At 37.8% G+C, this 22,697-nt stretch overlaps 2 protein-coding genes and 2 long non-coding RNA genes across 10 annotated transcripts in view; 3 read left to right on the top strand and 1 right to left on the bottom strand.

Moving 5' to 3' along the window:
- The first annotated feature begins 559 nt into the window (after positions 1-559).
- LOC113644099 lies at positions 560-6,761 on the top strand. Of its 4 annotated transcripts, none has more exons than XR_003440934.2 (5): positions 561-719; positions 1,243-1,268; positions 2,542-2,576; positions 3,297-3,542; positions 3,878-3,950. It is a non-coding gene; the product is annotated as an uncharacterized LOC113644099 (long non-coding RNA). The 4 variants fall into 4 exon arrangements; XR_007140736.1 differs by lacking the exon at positions 561-719 and adding an exon at positions 763-781; XR_007140737.1 differs by lacking the exons at positions 1,243-1,268; positions 3,878-3,950 and adding an exon at positions 6,621-6,761 and having other exon boundaries at positions 560-719.
- A 1,717-nt stretch (positions 6,762-8,478) lies between these two features.
- Positions 8,479-12,362, top strand: LOC125141521. The gene is made up of 4 exons (XR_007140922.1): positions 8,479-8,730; positions 9,917-9,964; positions 10,987-11,232; positions 11,584-12,362. It is a non-coding gene; the product is annotated as an uncharacterized LOC125141521 (long non-coding RNA).
- A 1,144-nt stretch (positions 12,363-13,506) lies between these two features.
- LOC113644033 (protein lifeguard 3) lies at positions 13,507-20,223 on the bottom strand. The gene is made up of 12 exons (XM_027148525.2): positions 20,081-20,223; positions 18,901-19,133; positions 18,324-18,394; positions 18,174-18,238; positions 18,037-18,090; positions 17,872-17,922; positions 17,107-17,146; positions 16,917-16,954; positions 16,321-16,408; positions 15,878-15,973; positions 14,272-14,325; positions 13,507-14,002 (listed from the first exon to the last, which is right to left on the bottom strand). Exons 2-12 carry the CDS (start codon positions 19,106-19,108, stop codon positions 13,853-13,855), a joined length of 915 nt encoding a protein of 304 aa, XP_027004326.1. The 5' UTR covers positions 19,109-19,133; positions 20,081-20,223; the 3' UTR covers positions 13,507-13,852.
- Positions 20,224-20,560: 337 nt separating this feature from the next.
- The window catches only part of gmppaa (GDP-mannose pyrophosphorylase Aa), an 8,986-nt gene continuing 6,849 nt past the window's right edge, over positions 20,561-22,697 (top strand). Inside the window, exons 1-2 of one of the 4 annotated variants that reach the window (XM_027148662.2) lie at positions 20,994-21,045; positions 21,136-21,192. In XM_027148662.2, coding sequence (XP_027004463.1) covers positions 21,153-21,192 — 40 coding nt within the window. In that variant the 5' untranslated portion in view covers positions 20,994-21,045; positions 21,136-21,152. Of the gene's footprint in view, positions 20,708-20,985; positions 21,193-22,697 lie in introns of those variants that run through there. The other 3 variants (XM_047815165.1, XR_007140886.1, XM_027148663.2) reach the window with 3 other exon arrangements.

Below are 22,697 nucleotides of genomic sequence, written 5' to 3'. Positions count from 1 at the left end.
AGTATCGGCGACTTTTTTACTTAAGTACATGTCAGAGCCCATACTTCTTTTCTTTTACTTCTACTTTTACTGGAGTCTTTTAAAAAATTAGTATCTGTACTTCTACTCGAGTAAAGGATGTGTGTACTTTTGCCACCTCTTCTCCTCACACTGCACTCAGATCTTCTAGCACTTCTCCACTGCTCCCACCATCTCTCAGGGTACAAGGAAGGTTCTCATCAGTACTCTTCTCTGTTCTGACAGCGAGGTGGTGGAACGATGGTCATTTAACCGTTTTGTTTTTTTTTGCTGACAGTTTGCAATCGAAAAAATTTATCAGGATTACATTATGTGTTTATATAGAATTGTCTTTAAGAATCATGACCTGATATTTTGGTCCTACCTCCAGGGCCTGGTTTATATTGTGTACATTTTCCTACTAAGTCATGCAGCACTGACAGTACAAACTTCCTCTTGATAATTATCCCCTCACTCTAACAAACATCTCAGCCGCTCTCACAGCACTCCTGTAACCCCATTTGGCCTACAGCTGAAAACTTCCTCTCCACATTCTTCTCTCTCTCTCTCTCTCTCTCTCTCTCTCTCTCTCTCTCTCTCTCTCTCTCTCTCTCTCTCTCTCTCTCTCAGAATATAACTTGCCTCACTTTGTCTCTCATTCTTCTGCGGGTTCTTATGAAAGTCTCCTTGCTAGTCGTTTCGCGCTGTTTATCTGCTTGTTGGTAAGAAAGTTTGTCTTTCATTTCTGTTTTATTTCCTCTTCAACCGCTCGACATTGTTTACGGTCAGTCCATAATTTTTTGTGTTTTCTTTGTGCTCAACTTTGTGTTATTGATACATATCTCTTGAGATGTGGGTATAAATGCTTAATTTATTTCTTACTGTCAATGTATATTTTATTTCTGATACTTATGTGATAAGTAATTCAGCAAAAGTTCTCATAGGTAATTTACATATGGTATTTGTTATTGTGTTATATCCTTATCTTTTATATCTATATATTATTATTGTGGAATACAATGTTTCCTGTATTATGTGTAGTCTTGTGTAGATGTAACCGGTGTTATTAGAGATCAGTGTATTAATTTATTCATATTTAATTCACGCAAAATCCTTGCTTTGAGTTGAGATTAATAATGATGTATTTGAAAAAAATAAAAACGGAAACAAGTATTTTGTTTATTTTTAAATTTTAAATCACGTCACATCACGTCACTTCACATCCGCTTCGCGCCCATTCTTCAGTCTGTATGAGACCTGAGCAGAGCAAGGTTGGTGTTTTAAGCGCTCCTGTTTATAATGTGGAAAAACAAAAGTTTATTGTTAAATTATGGTTTCGTGTTAGTTAAAATATAGGTATATATATATGTGTACAAAAAAATGCTTGTTTTTTTGTTAGAATGTAACTTGAAAGTGTTTTACTTGCAGCCGGAGATGTGTTTGTAACTGAGGGAATGCAGTGCCATGTTAACCGTTAGCAGCATAGTGGTTGGTCTGTTATTCTGTGTTTGTGTCGGAATGTTTAGCGGCGACAGGCAACTGAGTGTGCAACGGTTTGTAACTGCAGGTTTCTGATTAATGCAGCAACCTGGATAAAGAACAGCAATTGAACATGTTGTCTAATATTAATAATCATACGTTCCTTAAGACTAAATCTACATAGCTAATAATCGTCTAAAATAAATGTATCGTGTGTTTTAATGTCGTGAACAGCACCAAAAGACAATAGCTAGAATAGCAGCTATGCTACAGTAGATGGCTTCATTTTCTGTAACAGCGACTCAGACCCTGGTTATGGCTTTATGGTTTATATTCATTTATTTCTAATCCAGTGTGAATGCTCTGTAACGGTCAGTAAGATTCCCAGCACAGGGTGAGATATTACGCTGTAGAGTTTCTCTGTATGGAGACGAGTCTGTTTAACTGTGAACAACTGCAGGAAATACAGACAGGATGGTGAGGGATTGACTCAGAAACTAACATTCAGTGTAACTAAAAGGATAACAACGTGTTCAGTACTAAATTTATAAACATGGTAAATTCCCCTGTTATAAGGAAATGATTGTGATGTGTTATAATAAAACACATTAAATTTGAGTGATGCAATGCGGTGTAATTTATATGTTATACAGTGTCTGTATCTATGTAATATACTGATAATAACATGATACTAATGAATAATAATAAAAAAAAATGTTAGTTCACGATCAATCAGCACTTACTAATGTAGATTAAAATGTTCTGTCTTTTTTTTAACCATTTATGCTCAGTGTACATGACAGTGATTAATTATTCAGATTGAAAGTTTCAGCTGGTTGCAGGTTAAATTTATTTCCACAAGTAAAAATGAGCAAACAGAATAAAAAAGTCTTCTTAAACTGCAGTGTGTCCTAATTAATGCACCTAATTATCTAATGATAATAATCTAATTATTAGATGTTGAAAAATGTGAATCTTGCTACTGTTTTTAGACTGAAAATTGAGTTGTGGTTGCCAGAAATGGTTGAAATGATTATTAATTTAACACTTTTTTTGTTCTTGCAGAAATCAAAATATACCTCCAAATATGGCTGATACAGGTGAGAAGTATTACAATATTTAAAAAAAAAAAAAAATCCCTTTACACCCTTTCTTATTCTTTTAAATTCTTCAGTAACATCCTGAGAAATCCTGAAAATGTACAGCATTCATTTTAAACAACACTCTATTGTGTATGATTCCTCATAGCTCCACTCTCTATTGTGTATGATTCCTCCTAGCTCCACCCTCTAGCTGTCTGGGATGACACTTAGCCCCACCCTCTAGTTGTGTATTATTTCACCTAGTTCCATTCTTTAAAGGTTTATGATTCCTCTCAGCTCCACCTTCTAGATACGTGTGATTTATTTTAGCCCCACCCACTAACTCTGTATGATTCTTAATAGCCCCGCCCTCCAGCTGTTTGTGATTACACTTAGCTCCACTGTATAGCTGTGTATGAGTCCGTCTAGCCCAATACTTTAGCTGTGTATGATTTCACCTAGCTCCACTCTCTAATGGTGTATGATTCCCCTTAGCTCCATCCTTTAGCTGTGTATGATTTCTCCTAGCTCTATTATCTAGCTGTTTGTGATTACACTTGGCTTCACCCTCTAACTGTGTGTGATTTAACCATTTCTTCTGTTCTCAGCAGTGTTTTCTATAAACTTCACATTTGTTTTTTATTGTTGTGCAGCACAAAGCCATAAAATAGACACCAATCTTGTGCTCCGCTGTTGTCTGTGTTTAACCAGCATTTTTAATCCTTTTTAAAATTACAGATCGGAATCTTCTGTTTTTAAAGAATAAACGTGTTCAGTTAATCAGCAGAATAAAAAACGTCACTGAAATCGTTGATCACCTCGATTTAACCGGGGAACAAGCGGCGAAAGTGCGAGCAGAGAAGACAGAACAGGAGAAGATGAGGATGCTTCTGGATTTTATACAAAGCAGAACTGCTGCAGACAATCTAGTCTCAGTCTTGTGGGATCTCGCAAGAGACGTCATGGAAGACCTGGATGACGAGTGTGAGCACACATTTAACATACTTAATGACAACACAACATGTCTGGTCTGATCTCATCTTATTTAAAATAACAATTTTAGAAATAGAAATAATTTTTCACAAAACCTTATAATTCTAAGCCTATTTAGATCTCTATAATAAAATATTTAGATAAAGCTAATTATACATTATATATATATATATATATATATATATATATATATATATATACACACACACACACACACACACACACACACACACACACACACACACACACACATACACACACACATATATATATATAATTAAGTGGTAACTTTACATTGATTTCTTTTTTTGTGTTTTTGTTTTTAGAAAGAGCCATGAATAAATTCCACGTCTCTGTCACTGTTGATTTCTAAAATTAAACTTCAGATTTAAACCAGAAGTTTGTGTGGCCTATTGTGTGTGGTTTGTTTTTGATTATTATTATTATTGTTATTATTATTATTATTATTATTATTATTATTATTATTATTATTATTAATAGGAAAGACATGAAGAAACCTCACAGTTTTTGACAGTTCCTCTTTAACCTCTTTTTTATTCTCCATCACATCAATGTTATGTTTTATTTTCATTTGTTACCTGTCTGTGATATTTTCTATCCAATTCACTTGACTCTGCTTCCTATAATATAAAGGAGACCAACCAGGATATTGTGATTATTTAAATTAACACACAACTGAACAATCTCTGTGATATTCAGAGGAGTTTGTAATATTTCAAAACAAAGACAATTTTTAGCAGATTTGGGCCAAGACATGTCGTGTGACATCATTAAAACATGAGTGTGTGGAACATGAGCTCAGCTCTATAGACAATCATTACATATGTGTCTCATCTGGTCAGATTAAAAGAAGAATCTGTGCTGGCAGTTTCAGAAATTCATATAGATTTCTGTAAAAAATAAAAAAATGGTTGTAAAAAATGTTGTTCTATCAATCAGTCTAGTGATTATGCTGTTGGTCCACCAGTCAGCCTAGTGTTTAGGGTGTTGGTCTACCAGTCAGCCTAGTGGTTAAGGTGTTGGTCTACCAGTTGGCCTAGTGGTTAAGGTGTTGGTCTACAAGTCAGCCTAGTGGTTAAGGTGTTGGTCTACCAGTCAGCCTAGTGTTTAGGGTGTTGGTCTACCAGTCAGCCTAGTGTTTAGGGTGTTGGTCTACCAGTCAGCCTAGTGGTTAAGGTGTTGGTCTACCAGTCAGCCTAGTGTTTAGGGTGTTGGTCTACCAGTCGGCCTATTGTTTAGGGTGTTGGTCTACCAGTCAGCCTAGTGGTTAAGGTGTTGGTCTACCAGTCGGCTAGTGGTTAAGGTGTTGGTCTACCAGTTGGCCTAGTGGTTAAGGTGTTGGTCTACAAGTCAGCCTAGTGGTTAAGGTGTTGGTCTACCAGTCAGCCTAGTGTTTAGGGTGTTGGTCTACCAGTCAGCCTAGTGTTTAGGGTGTTGGTCTACCAGTCAGCCTAGTGGTTAAGGTGTTGGTCTACCAGTCAGCCTAGTGTTTAGGGTGTTGGTCTACCAGTCGGCCTATTGTTTAGGGTGTTGGTCTACCAGTCAGCCTAGTGGTTAAGGTGTTGGTCTACCAGTCGGCTAGTGGTTAAGGTGTTGGTCTACCAGTTGGCCTAGTGGTTAAGGTGTTGGTCTACAAGTCAGCCTAGTGGTTAAGGTGTTGGTCTACCAGTCAGCCTAGTGGTTAAGGTGTTGGTCTACAAGTCAGCCTAGTGGTTAAGGTGTTGGTCTACCAGTCAGCCTAGTGGTTAAAGTGTTGGTCCACCAGTCAGCCTAGTGTTTAGGGTGTTGGTCTACCAGTCAGCCTAGTGTTTAGGGTGTTGGTCTACCAGTCAGCCTAGTGGTTAAGGTGTTGGTCTACGAGTCAGCCTAGTGTTTAGGGTGTTGGTCTACCAGTCAGCCTAGTGGTTAAGGTGTTGGTCTACCAGTCAGCCTAGTGTTTAGGGTGTTGGTCTACCAGTCAGCCTAGTGGTTAAGGTGTTGGTCTACCAGTCAGCCTAGTGTTTAGGGTGTTGGTCTACCGGTCAGCCTAGTGTTTAGGGTGTTGGTCTACCAGTCAGCCTAGTGGTTAAGGTGTTGGTCTACCAGTCAGCCTAGTGTTTAGGGTGTTGGTCTACCAGTCAGCCTAGTGTTTAGGGTGTTGGTCTACCAGTCAGCCTAGTGGTTAAGGTGTTGGTCTACCAGTCGGCTAGTGGTTAAGGTGTTGGTCTACCAGTCGGCCTAGTGGTTAAGGTGTTGGTCTACAAGTCAGCCTAGTGGTTAAGGTGTTGGTCTACCAGTCGGCCTAGTGGTTAAGGTGTTGGTCTACCAGTCAGCCTAGTGGTTAAGGTGTTGGTCTACAAGTCAGCCTAGTGGTTAAGGTGTTGGTCTACCAGTCGGCCTAGTGGTTAAGGTGTTGGTCTACAAGTCAGCCTAGTGGTTAAGGTGTTGGTCTACCAGTCGGCCTAGTGGTTAAGGTGTTGGTCTACCAGTCGGCCTAGTGGTTAAGGTGTTGGTCTACCAGTCGGCCTAGTGGTTAAGGTGTTGGTCTACAAGTCAGCCTAATAGCTAAAGTGTTGCCTAATAGCTAAAGTGTTGGTTTACCAGTCAGAAGGTTGTGAGCTTGAATACCAGGTCCACCAACCTTTTGGCCCCCAGAGCAACCTCAATTGCTCACGTTTATAAAATGTAGATCGCTCTGGATTAGGCTGCGTCTGCCAAATGCTGTAAATGTAAATTTTGAAGAAAAATAATCGGCAAAATCAACATTTTTGTCTGCAACAATCACAAAAAAATGTCTAAATCCTAGAGAGATAGTGTTACTGCTGCTGTTGCTGACAGTTTGCGATCGAAACAATTTATCAGGATTACATTATCTGTTTTTATAGAATTGTCTTTAAGAATAATGACCTGATATTTTGGTCCTACCTCCAGGGCCTGGTTTATATTGTGTGCATTTTCCTTCTAAGTCATGCAGCATTGATTAACAATGACAAGATCCAGATTGTGGTTAAAAACGTTTGAATAGACTTTCTTGCTCTGAACTATTTCTTTGTTCATCTTTTTTCACAGACATTTACATCGCTCTGTTTCTAGACTTAGGGGGTCACGGTGGCTTAGTGGGTAGCACGTTCGCCTCACACCTCCAGGGTCGGGGGTTCGATTCCCACCTCCGCCTTGTGTGTGTGGAGTTTGCATGTTCTCCCCGTGCCTCTGGGGTTTCCTCCGGGTACTCCGGTTTCCTCCCCCGGTCCAAAGACATGCATGGTAGGTTGATTGGCATCTCTGGAAAATTGTCTGTAGTGTGTGTGTATGAGAGTGTGTGTGCCCTGTGTGCTCTAGACTTTCTTCAAGCCTGAAATTTTAAATCATGTAACACAGTACAAACTTCCTCTTGATAATTATCCCCTCACTCTCACAAACATCTCAGCCGCTCTCACAGCACTCCTGTAACCCCATTTGGCCTACAGCTGAAAACTTCCTCCCCAATCCTTTTGGGATTTTGATAATGCTATGTGTAGTTTCGGTTGCAGTGCTTCATTTTGCAGGATATATGAGTTATCTTGCAGTTTGGGTGTGTGGTTTTGTGAATTGTGTTAAGTATTTTGAGAAAACCAGACTAGTTTGAAAAATTGTGTGTTAGCAATTGGAAAAAACTGTAATAGATAGATTAATGTAATAAATAGATTAGTGTATTAATTTATTCATTTTTAATTCATGCAAAATCCTTGCTTTGTGTTCAGATTAATACTGATGTATTTGAAAAATAAAAACATAAAAGTATTTTGTTTATTTTTAAATTTTAAATTACGTCACATCACGTCATGTCCGCTTCGCTTCGCGCCCATTATTCAGTCTGCATAGTGGTTGGTCTGTTATTCTGTGTTTGTGTCGGAATGTTCAGCTATGATAGGTGGCTTCATTTTCCATAACAGTAACTAAGACCCTGGTTATGGCTCCAAATCACAGGTTTATATTCATATATTTCTAATCCAGTGTGAATGCTTTGTAACGATCAGTAAGATTCCCAGCACAGGGTGAGATATTACGCTATATAGTTTCTCTGTATGGAGACGAGTCTGTTTAACTGTGAACAACTGCAGGAAATACAGACAGGATGGTGAGGGATTGACTCAGAAACTAACATTCAGTGTAACTAAAAGGATAACAACGTGTTCAGTACTAAATTTATAAACATGGTACATTGCACTGTTATAAGAAAATGATTGTGATGTGTTATAATAAAACACATTAAATTTGGGTGATGCAATGCGGTGTAATTTATACGTTATACAGTGTCTGTATCTATGTAATTGTTATGAGAGCCATGATGGCTCCCTCTGCTGGTCTACAGAGGACATTGCCACACTTTCTCATCAGGACTCTACTTCCCACAATCCATGGCACCACCAGCTCAACACACCTGTTTCCTGTTTGTAAACACCTGGTCCATTTAAGCTCACTCAGAACTCTCGGATGATGCGAAGTATTGTTAGCACTGTCTGCATACTGAGTGTCTATTCTGTTCTGTCTATTGCCTTGTTTTGACCTTGCTTGTTTATCGTGTTTACGAATGTTTGCTACCTGCCCTGACCCTCGCCCGGATTATTGACTACGGTTTTTGGATTCCCTTTGATGTTTACCTGATGTGTGACCCTTGCCTGTTTTGGATATTGCCTAATAAACCAGCATTTGGATCTAATCTGTTTCACGTGCGTGACAGTAATATACTGATAATAACATGATACTAATAATAATAATAAAAAAATGTTAGTTCACGATCACTCAGCACTTACTAATGTAGATTAAAATGTTCTGTATTTTTTTTAACCATTTATGCTCAGTGTACATGACAGTGATTTTCAGATTAATTGATTAATTGTGATTAATTATTCAGATTGAAAGTTTCAGCTGGTTGCAGGTTAAATTTATTGCCACAAGTAAAAATGAGCAAACAGAATAAAAAAGTCTTCTTAAACTGCAGTGTGTCCTAATTAATACACCTAATTATCTAATGCTAATAATCTAATTATTAGATGTTGAAAAATGTGAATCTTGCTAATGTTTTTAGACTGAAAATTGAGTTGTGGTTGCCAGGAATGGTACAAATGATTATTTATTTAACACTTTTTTTTTGTTCTTGCAGAAATCAAAATATACCTCCAAAAAAAGTCTGGTAAAGGTGAGAAGTATTACAATATTTTTCTAAAAAAAAAAACAAACAAACAAAAAAAACATCCTTTCGTATTATTTTAAATTCTTCATTAACATCCTGACAAATCCTGAAAATTTGCAGCAACTTTTATTTTTTCTACATTAGTAATGCCAGAGTTAACAACACATTTCTATTTGCCAATTTTTTGAAAATCATAACAAAAGGATCTGCTTATAAAAAATGTGCTTATGAAAGATTTGGATTGTAGACTTTAAGATCTGAGATCAAATCACAACACTGAGACATGAGAACAATGGCAGAATAATGAGTTTGATACGTAAACTTAAACAGAATGCTAAATAACACAGGAAGAAAAAAACAGAAAAAAGGCAGTTATTTATTATAATGATCCATTAAGCTTAGTTTATTTTAATGATCTATTAAACTTAGTTATTTATATAGTCTAACATTAATCTTCATTTATTTGTACTATTAGTTTGTGCAGCACTTTGGGTAAAAATTTCACTGAGAATAAAAGCACTGTTAAGAACGTAAGGTACCAAAGCCATGATAAAAACCGACCCAAATGCAGGGATAAAAAAAAACACGGTTTATTAATAAGGAAAAACATCCAGGAGGAAAATAACGGAAACAGTGTTAACAATCAGTTCACATAAAACAACAAAGAGTGGTGCAAAATATAGGAAATAAATAGACATGAAAATTAACAGGCAATTACGAACAGGTGAGTCCACACGTGAAACACGTGACAACACGCTGCCCCATAACGTTCCCACAGAGACCTGACAAACACAACCTTAATAAATAAACATAATACAAACCAAGCAACCGAACACACCAATGAACAAAGACTTGACAAAGACAGACACCAAAGGACAGGTACAGTATAAATAAGGCAACATATTAGGAGTAATTGGAAACATTCAACAAGGATCAATACACCTGCAGCACCCTCTGGTGGTCTGACAGGGATTTGTTGCAGTTGCTGACACTGTATAACTGTATTTTTGCAGCTTAATAAGTCATATTTGTTCCTATGTGTGAAACATTAAACTGTAGGCCAAATGCATTTGTACAATTAGTCTGGATTTTGGGTTTGTAATTAGTGTAAAAATCTGATTTAAACTTTACTTAAAAAAGCTTACACTTGTAAATGCCTGGGTTTAATTGCCTGAATTCTTCACCCACACAGCTCCAGCAAAAGCATCAGCTTCTAAAAAGAAAGCAACGAGGAATAAAGGTTGGTATTTATTTATTTTTTATTTCCTTTGCCTGGACCGCTGGTGCGTTATGAGGAGGGAAAAATTAATAAGTTATAATCAGTTTTAGTAATATTAGTTTTAGGTATCAGTTTTTCATTTCTATAGTTAATTACATAACGTGAAAATTATATAAAAACTTATTTATTCCAGTTGGTTTATAAGAAGTTCTATATAAAACCATATGATGTTAAAAAATTTTTACATTTGTTTTTTTAGTAATTATTTTTTATATTATTATAACGTGTATAATATTTTTAAACACTTAACAAGTTAGGATGTTTACATTTTAAAGTGCTTAAATGTAAATTTACTTAATTTCAAAATACATTTTATCATATTTTATCAAATATGACCAAACGCAATCCACGCATCCTGGACATGTGGTCTTGGGCAACGCCCACATGTAAAACACAGACACTCCTACCTCCGTAATAAACACAGAGATGTTAGTCCCATCCGAATCCATACATGAAATGACAGTCGTCGGCTGAAAAAAATTCTAACTTTAACGACCCCCTGTAAATCTAGTCCCATCCGAATAGAGCTCTAGTTTGTGCAGGGAAATGAGGGGCAGGACAGAAGAAGGGAAAAAATCATGCCTTGAATTTATTTAAATGAAAGATAATTAACTGTTGTAGGTTTATTCAATCAGGAATTTGATGTTGGCATGTTTTTTTGTGCAGCACAAGGCCAGAATGAAGCAAAAAGAATGAGATCAGATCCATGTAAATGTTTTCACTTTCATTTGGTTTAGAATAAGATTTATTGGCAGTAAGCTGGCTATAATTTGTGTGTGTGTGTGTGTGTGTGTGTGTGTGTGTGTGTGTGTGTGTGTGTGTGTGTGTGTGTGTGTGTGTGTGTGTGTGTGTGTGTGTGTTTAAATTCAAGTTCAATTTTAATTTTATGTCACAGAAAACCATCTAGTGATCTTTGATAGTATAACACTCTTGTGCAGCAGAGAGCCATAAAATAGACACCAATCTTGTGCTCCGCTTTACAGGTGAGAATCTTCTGTTTTTAAAGGATAAACGTGTTCAGTTAATCAGCAGAATAAGAAACGTCACTGAAATCGTTGATCACCTCGACTTAACCGAGGAACAAGCGGCGAAAGTGCGAGCAGAGAAGACAGATCAGGAGAAGATGAGGATGCTTCTGGATTTTATACAAAGCAGAACTGCTGCAGACAATCTAGTCTCAGTCTTGTGGGATCTCGCAAGTGATGTCATGCAAGACCTGATTGACGAGTGTGAGCACACATTTAACATACTTAATGACAATACAACATGTCTGGTCTGGTCTCATCTTATTTAGGCTAAAATAACAATTTTAGAAATAGAAATAATTTTTATTTTCACCAAACTAATTTTTCACAAAACATTTTTAAACCTAAGCCTATTTAGATCACAATATTAAAATATTTAGATAAAGCTAATATATATATATATATATATATATATATATATATATATATAAATATATTTAGATATATATTATATATATATATATATATATATATATATATATATAGATTCTTTATAAAGTGGTAACATTTCATTTGTGTCTTTTTTATGTTTTTTTCTTTTATGTTTTTTTTTAGGAAGAGCCATGAATAGATTCCACGTCTGATGTATCACTCTTGATTTCATCAAGGATCAACTTTCATCCCTTTATATTATATTAATTTGATTTAACTTAAAATTCTTTCCATTTAAGCACTATATATTTTATGAAAATCATTTACAGGGTTAGAAATGTTAGCTATTAATGTAGCTAAGTACAATTTACACTTTTAGTTAAAGTTAGTTAAAGCTACTCTTACCAGCTAGCTGCTCTTTCAGACATTCAGCAGTCAATTGTGGTCAGAGAATTTAGCACTAATAGGTAGGATCTGATTTCTGAATTGCCATAAACATGTTTTTACTGACAAAAACACTGGACTACAATTGCCACTATTTCTATTGCATTTAGAGAACATCGGGAATCAGGGAATGTTGTAGAAAAAAATTTCAAAGGCATTAAATTCTGTTACAAAAAGTACCAGAAAGAGGCTGTACTTTTTCTGATGGTGCTAAAGACCATATCATAGACCACAGCACAACAGGTATGAATAAAAAAGAATAATTACAGAAACATGAGGAACAGGTGTGCAGAGGTGGGAAGGGACTAAGGATCGTTGTGGGGCAAATACATAAGTACCCTCTAGCTTTGTGATAACTTAGCCTTCCCCTAAACCATAATGTTGAACAATCTTTGCTTTCTGGTCATTTGAGGCCTTCGTGTTGCCACTCTTCAGAGGAGAGACAAAGAGAACAACAGCTTGTAACCGACCACCTTAAATACCTTTTCTCATGATCAGATGCACATGTCTAAGAAGTTCAAGGCTTAAAGAGCCACCAAACCAATTGTGTGTTCCATTTAATCAGCGCTAAGTAGTTACAGGTATTCATATCAACAAAATGGCAAGGGTGCCCAAATTTATGCACCTGTCTAATTTCGTTTTGATGCATATTGCACCTTTTCTGTTAATCCAATAAACCTCATTTCACTACTGAAATGTTACTTTAGTGTCCTTCAATTATTTGATAGATCAAAATGAAATTGCTGATAAAACACCCAAATATTTATAAATGAAAATCATGGAAATTGTCAGGGGTGCCTAAACTTTTGCATACGACTGTAATGGAAAACTTTTACCTTCGTTTTAATTGTCCTCATCTCTTATGGATAAATCCACATACAGGTAAAACTCCTCTTCTCATGCTTTTTTTTTTTTTTTAGGTATGCTCGTTCGCTGGTACACTGTCATGTATATACCTATATCTGTATCTGCTCTGTATATATTCATTCATTCATTCATTCATTCATTTTGTACCGCTTATCCGAACTTGTCGGGTCACGAGTCTCTGTGCCTATCTCAGGCGTCATCGTACATCGCGGCAGGATACACCCTGGACGGAGTGCCAACCCATCACAGGGCGCACACACACTCTCTCATTCACTCACACACTCCAGACAATTTTCCAGAGATGCCAATCAACCTACCATGCATGTCTTTGGACCGGGGGAGGAAACCGGAGTACCCGGAGGAAACCCCCGAGGTACGGGGAGAACATGCAAACTCCACACACACAAGGCGGAGGTGGGAATCGAACCCCCAACCCTGGAGGTGTGAGGCGAACGTGCTAACCACTAAAGTAATTAAGTAATAATTATAAAAGAATGTAATAAAAATAAGTATGTATGTAATAAAGTGTCAACATTAAACATAGACAACTGCCGTTTACACAAGATTTATTCCTTTAGCCAAGTCATCCTTTGCATTTGAAATTTGCGAGTGGAACTGAGAGGAACATGATCATAATAATCTATGTTATATTTACCAATTCAGAGAAGAAATTCAGAATACATAAACATTAGAGTTTCATTTATTTCCAGATGTCAGAAAAGTACAGTGTTAAAGATGTCATGAAATGAAAAAGGCATAAAAAGGTTAAAATAAATAAATGTTTGAGAACAAACATTCCGAATGCAATAAGTCTGTTTTTATTAGGAAATAAACATGGTTGTGGTCAGTAAACTGTCTGATCTTAAAAAAAAGCACATTTGTAAATAGTAATAAAACATTTTTTTCGTGTATTTTGTTTAAAGACCCAGTAAACACTTAAGTTAGCAGGAAATGGAATTTTCAGGCTTTACGGTGTTTAGAGTGAAACAAAGGGGGCAGAAAAGGGGGGAAAATACGAAAATGGAGTGAAAGATAAAGAATGAATAAGGAAAGAAAAAAAGAAAAATGGAGGAATGTGTGTGTGTGTGTGTGTGTGTGTGTGTGTGTGTGTGTGTGTGTGTGTGTGTGTGTGTGTGTGTGTTCAATCGCCGACTCTGCCAGTGATCTGCAGCAGGAAAAGGAAGATCTGGATGATGTCGGTGTAGAGAGACAGAGCTCCGAATATGTACTCCTCTGGACTCAGGCTAAGAGATCGGTTCCCCAACAGCAGCTGAGTGTCATATGCCAGGAACTACACACACACACACACACACACACACACACACACACACACACACACACACACACACACACACAAAAACACACACACACAGTGTTTACAGTAGCTCAACATTCACATTAACTACTAATTTTTTCTCGTTAATCAGCTAAAACAGAATGTAATGTACATCACATGTTCATAATGATTAAGTTTAAAGACACTTCCTAACATTTTAGATATTTAGACCAGTTATTGTGGTCAGAACTAACACACAGTGCAAGTGTTGAGGCTGGACTCACCAGTGTGAAAAAGATTGCCCCGAAAGCAGCGTACAGCATGTGCAGCCACCGAATCTAAACCCCATAGAGAGGAAAACATTCATTAGTTTAGTTTATTACTGCAGGATTCAGGAGTGTTTCATTCAGCACTACACACACACACACACACACACACACACACACACACACACACACACACACACACACACACACACACACAATCTGATGATCATCCTTACATCATCTTTAAGTCTGTCTACCTCACCCTCATCTACTGTACACAGTGTCTGTGTGCTACAATGAGAGGAAGTGAGTGTTTGTGTGTAGGTTAGAGTGAGTGTTACACTGTGTATGTGTGTTACAGTGTGTATGTGTGTTACAGTGTGTATGTGTGTTACACTGTGTATGTGTGTTACAGTGTGTATGTGTGTTACACTGTGTATGTGTGTTACACTAAGTGTTACATTGAGTGTTTCAGTGTGTTACACTGTGTATGTGTGTTACACTGTGTATTACACTGTGTATGTGTTACAGTAAGTGTTACAGTAAGTGTTACAGTAAGTGTTACAGTGTCTGTATTACAGTGAGCGTTACAGTGTGTGTTACAGTGTGTGTTACAGTGAGAGTTATAGTGAGAGTTATAGTGAGTGTTACATACAGTAAGTGTAACACTGTGTATGTGTGTTACAGTGTGTGTGTTACAGTGTGTGTTACAGTGTGTGTTACAGTGAGTGTTACAGTGAGTGTAACACTGTGTATGTGTGTGTTACAGTGTGTGTTATGGTGAGTGTTACAGTGAGTGTTACAGTAAGTGTAACACTGTGTACAGTACAGACCCAACGTTTGGACACACCTTCTCATTCAAAGAGAACATTTAGTTCATAACAAAAAAGTGTGAGACGACTGAAAATATGTCATATTCTAGGTTCTTCAAAGTCGCCACCTTTTGCTTTGATTACTGCTTTGCACACACTCGGCATTCTCTTGATGAGCTTCAAGAGGTCGTCACCTGAAATGGTCTTCCGACAGTCTTGAAGGAGTTCCCAGAGATGCTTAACACTTGTTGGCCCTTTTGCCTTCACTCTGAGGTCCAGCTCACCCCAAACCGTCTCGATCGGGTTCAGGTCCGGTGACTGTGGAGGCCAGGTCATCTGGTGCAGCACCCCATCACTCTCCTTCATGGTCAAATAGCCCTTACACAGCCTGGGGGTGTGTTTGGGGTAATTTTTTTCACACCTTTTTGTTATATAATTCCACACGTGTTAATTCATAGTATTGATGCCTTCAGTGTGAAGCTACAATTTTCATAGTCATGAAAATAAAGAAAACTCTTTGAATGAGAAGGGGTGTCCAAACTTTTGGTCTGTACTGTATGTGTGTTACAGTGTCTGTATTACAGTGAGTGTTACATACAGTAAGTGTAACACTGTGTATGTGTGTTACAGTGAGTGTTACAGTGAGTGTTACATAAAGTAAGTGTAACACTGTGTGTGTGTTACAGTGTGTGTTACAGTGAGTGTTACATACAGTAAGTGTAACACTGTATGTGTGTTACAGTGAGTGTTACACTGTGTGTGTGTTACAGTGTCTGTGTTACAGTGAGTGTGTTACAGTGAGCGCTACTTACATACTGAAAGGAGAGAACGATGGCTGTGATGATGCCAGTGATAAGAAGCACAATGCTCATAACACAGAACAAACCGGTACATGAGGTGAAATCCACCTGAACACACACACACACTGAGTCAGTATCCTGAACACACGCAGTACTGAGTTCATACAGACTGAAAGTGACATAAATGCTCAGTAGGGTCATTAATATTGAGATTAGTCTAATAAATAACATATTAGAGACATAATTATGCATTTTTATCTCATTAAAATGTAGAGGCAGGCTGAGGGGCAGGCAGAGGAGACTCAGGGGTTCTGTGTCAGGAACAGTCTGGGTCGATTTTGTTAGCAGGAATAAATGTTTTAAGAGGGACAGTTGGCCATTGTAAGGCGAGACAACGAATTCATTCGATAAGGCTGAACAAAGGCGTGTTTTGAGAGCGTGTGTCTGGTCTTTACCTTGGTCTGGAAACTGAAGACTGTGACTGCAACACAGACCAGCGCCGTTATTCCCACAGCCAAGAACACGGTCTTTGTATCGTAATAACTAGAACCACAAAGGAGGGTTACGTTTTAAAAACACTGCACTGCTAATCAACACGTTAAACACGTTAATCCGGGTTCATCAGACCTGAACACAGGAGGCAATAATAAATCAGTCTTTATTAAAAGTATCACCAAAATGTATGTAATAAAGTGTCGACATTAAACATAGACAACTGCCTTTTACACCAGATTTATTCCTTTAGCCAAGTCATCTTTTGCATTTGATGTTTGCTTCTTTAGAGCTGTAAGTAGATATAAATATATATTTATAAATATAAATTTAATTTAAAACTTAATTATTCTGAATTTTATGTTTCTGTAAATCTGCTTTGAGAAAACGTCCATCTTCAAAGAGCTATATAAATAAATCTGTACTGAATTAAGTGCTATGGTCAGGGCTAGGCTCCTGTGGTTTCCCAGTTCCCTTGTGTTTCGTGTGTTTCTCCTTTTCTTTCTGTGTGTGTGTGTGTGTGTGTGTGTGTGTGTGTGTGTGTGTGTGTGTGTCTAACCTTGATATTGTTCCTGTCATGTAGGACATGGCGAGAGTCTGTGGGAGAGAGAAACAGATTTAGCCATGCACATTTCAGCGCCTACACTCGCAGAACAATGCTGTCATCCACTGCAAAACATTGTGGTCTAAAACATTGTGACATGCTCCCGTCCTTCAGCTTGAATTTCGGGCATCATTTAAAGACTTACGAAAATAAACAGAAGGACCAAATTCAGAGGAAATCGTCTCCTGTGAATGAAAGGGAATAGCGTCATACACATTTCTGTTTGATGCACACTTTAGTAAACACAGCAGAGTAGGACAAAAATAATTCAAACCTTAAATGAAGATGCAGGAAAGTTTTAACACCACATTAGGAGTAAGTCATTCATTCATTCATTCATTCATTTCCTACCGCTTATCCGAACTTCTCGGGTCACGGGGAGCCTGTGCCTATCTCAGGCGTCATCGGGCATCGAGGCAGGATACACACTGGACGGAGTGCCAACCCATCACAGGGCGCACACACACACTCTCATTCACTCACTCACACACACACTCTCATTCACTCACACACTCACACACTACGGACAATTTTCCAGAGATGCCAATCAACCTACCATGCATGTCTTTGGACTGGGGGAGGAAACCGGAGTACCCGGAGGAAACCCCTGAGGCACGAGGAGAACATGCAAACTCCACACACACGAGGCGGAGGCGGGAATCGAACCCCCGACCCTGGAGGTGTGAGGCGAACATGCTAACCACTAAGCCACCGTGCCCCCCAGGAGTAAGTCATATGACATAATAGATAAACCTGCAACTCTGTCATTAATCAGCTATGTCTTGTGAGGCAAGAAGCCAATGTAACACAGGGTACACTGTGCCAAAACGTTTGCACATGGGTGTAGCATATGTGTGTTTCGTGTGTTGCCTAATCAGTGTTTGTCTTGTGGCGAGATGGATGAACTCACCTGGCTTTTTCACAGCACACCAACACAAGGTATACGGCGAAAAAAACACCTCTGTGGAGAAAAACACAGATGTACAACATACAAAATACCCAAATACATGACCGTCATCATGGTCTGTTTACACTTTGTGTTTGTAATTAATTTGCATAAATGACCAAAACTCACAGCGACACCCAATAAATCGCAGGATTCCTGGTGACGAAAAGACGCACTGGATCTCTGTAGGAAATAAACAGGCGTGTGTCAGGTGTGTAATCGTGAGGACGTGTGTTTTCACACATCTGGTGATTAACGATACTCACACGAACACGAACACGGCTACGATGGCGGTTGTGAATAACAGTTGGGATGCTAATATTAGATAAACCTGCAACAACACCAACGACACAGTGTTTCTGAATGAAACATTTATTCAGCTTCTTCAGTACTTATAGTACAAAACCATGTCTCACCTTTCTGATGAATGCATGTCTGATACTTTTATTGTCGCACAATGCACCTACGTCAAAGGCCTCCATGTTGTCTGAGAAACAAACAGTGCAGACATTACCAGTAATTATTGCCCTTGTGTACCTCGGTAAGTAAATAAAAGCCGCACCGTCGGTCAAAATGAGTCTTTTCAGAATGGTGAAGTTAATGGTGGAGAAATGATGAGAATCCAAATCTTACTAATTAGTGGTGAAATGTTGACGAGATTTTAATGTGTAATAAAGAACCGGTTCATCGCTACACAAATGATCTGTTGTGACGTACTGAAACATTTCTGAACGAATCGATTCATTATGATACGTTTCATGAAGCACAGAATAATTTCCAAAAAAAAAAAAACTCCTATAAGAACTGATTCATTGTGATACACAAGGTTTCATGATTCACTGAACCATTTTCTAAGGAATCAATTCAAAGTAATATGTAAGATTTCATAATGCACTGAATCATGTCCTAAAGAATACAGTTTTACATAAGATTCTCGTGTGTGTGTGTGTGTGTGTGTGTGTGTGAGAGAGAGAGAGAGAGAGAGAGACAGACCTGGGTTGGTGGGAGGTGTTCCTGAGGACATGTGGGTGGGAATAATGTCTGGTATTCCCGATGTCTGTATGCCAGCTCCATGACTTACTGGAGTGGGAAAAATGTGAGGTGGGGTAAAATAACTCCCCCCCTGTGGCTTAGCTCTGTTATACTCCTGCTGCTGCTGATAGGACTCTTCATAACTCGGAGGAAGATCAGACTTAAACATGATGATTATGATGATGAGGACGAAGCTGGGAAATTTAAAGAAGGTCTTTTTACTGACACTGGACCAAACTTCAGCACATACCTGATATACACATATACAGTCTTTATAACTATGATGAAAACACAACTATGTCCAATAGTTTACATAGTCTACTCTATCTATCTATCTATCTATCTATCTATCTATCTATCTATCTATCTATCTATCTATCTATCTGTCTGTCTGTTTGTCTGTCAGTATGTCTATCTATCTATCTATCTATCTATCTATCTATCTATCTATCTATCTATCTATCTATTTATCTGTCTGTTTGTCTTTCAGTATGTCTATCTATCTATCTATCTATCTATCTATCTATCTATCTATCTATCTATCTATATTTCTGTGTCTATCTATCTATCTATCTATCTATCTATCTATCTATCTATCTATCTGTCTGTCTGTCTGTCTGTCTGTCTGTCTGTCTGTCTGTCTGTCTGTCTGTCTGTCTAGTGGTTATTTAAATGGTTGCCATGGACACCTGAGCGGTTTCAACAGACTAACCCGTTACAGCGCGTACAGCGCACAGTAATAAACCGCCCTGCCCCCTACACATGTACACTAGTTAGGGTGCGAATCACTACAATCTGTACCCTACATAGTGCACTACATATCCAATGTAAACACGTCACATACACTTGTTTATTATCGCTTAGAGTTTAGACAGTGTTTTATGTTTTATAAGTTGAACCCAATAGTTTAATAGCATGTATATAATTTAGTTAGATTGTTTTATATAGAGAGGTGATGATGGAGTGTGAGAGCTTTGTTTTACATTAAAGTCAAGTTTACATTAGAACAACAAATATGTAGAAAAAGTGTGAACCCTAATATAAGAGTGATTATGGATAATAAAGTTGGGCATATGAGTGCTGTAAAGTGTGTTAATGTAGTGTGTAAAAGTGAATAAAAGTGTAATATAGTTATACTCACCGCTCTGAGGAGTTCTTACATCTACTGGACTACAGCTCTGTGGTCAGACTCACACACTGTTCTGCGCATGCGCAACTCCAACACACCTCTGTTACATATACAGTCTACCTGTCTGTCTAACTATCTAATGTACACAAATGGTATATAAATCATATCCAATAAATACACAGGCTTTGTGTTTTGTCCAATATCATTAATACAATATTATAAGAGTAAATGCTATTGTTTTCAAAATAATGTTTTTTTTTAGAATTCCTTTATCCTTTATTTATTTATTTTTTGTCTGTTTGTATTTAAATGTGTGTATTTTAATTTAAAATTTTTTATTTTCATTTTATTTCTATTTTCTGTGAATATTTGTAGTCTCTGTGTAAGGTACGTAAAGATCCTTCTGATTCTGAGTCTGATTCTGATTCTGATTCATTCTGAGTCAATTTGATTTATTTATTTAAGTGATTCTGATAAATCCTGCAGAACCTTCTGGACTGTTCATGGACCTTCTGGACTGTTCATGGACCTTCTGGACTGTTCATGGACCTTCTGGACTGTTCATGGACCTTCTGGACTGTTATGTGGACTTGGATTTGTTAAATCAAGATATTATTTCGCATACATAAAGATTTTACAGTAAATTCTGAGGAAAACTAGAAAAGCTATTTTTTACTTGACTTTGACAATGATTTTTTACAATGACTGTGGTATCATTTGCAAACTTTATTATCTTGGTGTTGGTTTTTAGAACCCATGCAGTGCAGTCATACGTGAAGAGGGTGTACAGGGTTATTATTATTATTATTATTATTATTATTATTATTATTATTATTATTATTATTAATCAGTAGTAGTCGTCTACATTATAATTGCCTACTGAACTTTTGTATTGTAAACCTTTATTTTGACATTTAAAACCCGGAAGTGCGAGTGACGATAAAGGCGGAAGTATTGCATGTGTAAACACAGGCACGGTACGGCGATGATGATAATAATCTCTATAAGTTAGTTCCATGTAAACAGTGTTCCTGTTACAGTACATCATTTTTATTATTTTATATCAGACTGAGAGAGTGTCACAATGCTGAAAGCTGTAATTCTCATCGGAGGACCACAGAAAGGTAAACCAACCCTGAGGTACACTAAACCTGAGGTAAACTAATCCTGAGGTACACTAACCCTGAGGTACACTAAACCTGAAGTACACTAAACCTGAGGTAAACTAATCCTGAGGTACACTAAACCTGAAGTACACTAATCCTGAGGTAAACTAATCCTGAGGTACACTAAACCTGAGGTACACTAAACCTGATGTACACTAAACCTGAGGTACAATAAACCTGAGGTACACTAAACCTGAGGTAAACTAATCCTGAGGTAAACTAAGCCTGAGGTACACTAACCCTGAAGTACACTAAACCTGAAGTACACTAACCGTTGGGTACACTAAACCTGAGGTACACTAAACCTGAGGTACACTAACCCTGAGGTACACTAAACCTGAAGTACACTAAACCTGAGGTAAACTAATCCTGAGGTACACTAAACCTGAAGTACACTAATCCTGAGGTAAACTAATCCTGAGGTACACTAAACCTGAGGTACACTAAACCTGATGTACACTAAACCTGAGGTACAATAAACCTGAGGTACACTAAACCTGAGGTAAACTAATCCTGAGGTAAACTAAGCCTGAGGTACACTAACCCTGAAGTACACTAAACCTGAAGTACACTAACCGTTGGGTACACTAAACCTGAGGTACACTAAACCTGAGATAAAGTAACTCTGAGGTACACTAACCCTGAGGTACACTAACCCTGAGGTAAACTAACCCTGAGGTACACTAAACTGGAGGTTAACTAACCCTGAGGTAAAGTAACCCTGAGGTACATTAACCCTGAGGTACACTAAACCTGAGGTAAACTAACCCTGAGATAAAGTAACTCTGAGGTACACTAACCCTGAGGTACATTAAACCGGAGGTAAACTAACCCTGAGGTACACTAAACCGGAGGTAAACTAACCCTGAGGTAAAGTAACCCTGAGGTACATTAACCCTGAGGTACACTAACCCTGAAGTACACTAAACCTGAGGTAAAGTAACCCTGAGGTACACTAAACCGGAGGTAAAGTAACCCTGAGGTAAAGTAACCCTGAGGTACACTAAACCTGAGGTAAACTAACCCTGAGGTACACTAACCCTGAGGTAAATTAACCCTGAGGTACACTAACCCTGAAGTACACTAAACCTGAGGTAAATTAAACCTGAGGTACACTAACCCTGAAGTACACTAAACCTGAGGTAAATTAACCCTGAAGTACACTAAACCTGAGGTACACTAACCCTGAAGTACACTAAACCTGAGGTAAATTAACCCTGAAGTACACTAAATCTGAGGTAAATTAACCCTGAGGTACACTAAACCTGAGGTACACAGCTGTTTACTGTGAGTACAGGACTAGAGACTAGACAGTGTAAAAGAAACTGATTAAACTCTTCTCTTGTGTCTGTGTTTGTTTCTTTACCTTTAATAAGTCCGATTTACTCCAACAAAACAGGAGAAGTGCAGGAAGAAAGGCAAAGGATCAAGTGGAAGAGAATGGGAATAAATAGAAATAGAAG

This window comes from Tachysurus fulvidraco, chromosome 6, assembly GCF_022655615.1.
Source record: "Tachysurus fulvidraco isolate hzauxx_2018 chromosome 6, HZAU_PFXX_2.0, whole genome shotgun sequence".
NCBI classification, from domain to species: domain Eukaryota; kingdom Metazoa; phylum Chordata; class Actinopteri; order Siluriformes; family Bagridae; genus Tachysurus; species Tachysurus fulvidraco.
The sequence above is the reverse complement of the archived record's forward strand: the minus strand, read 5'-3'. Positions and strand labels throughout refer to the sequence as shown.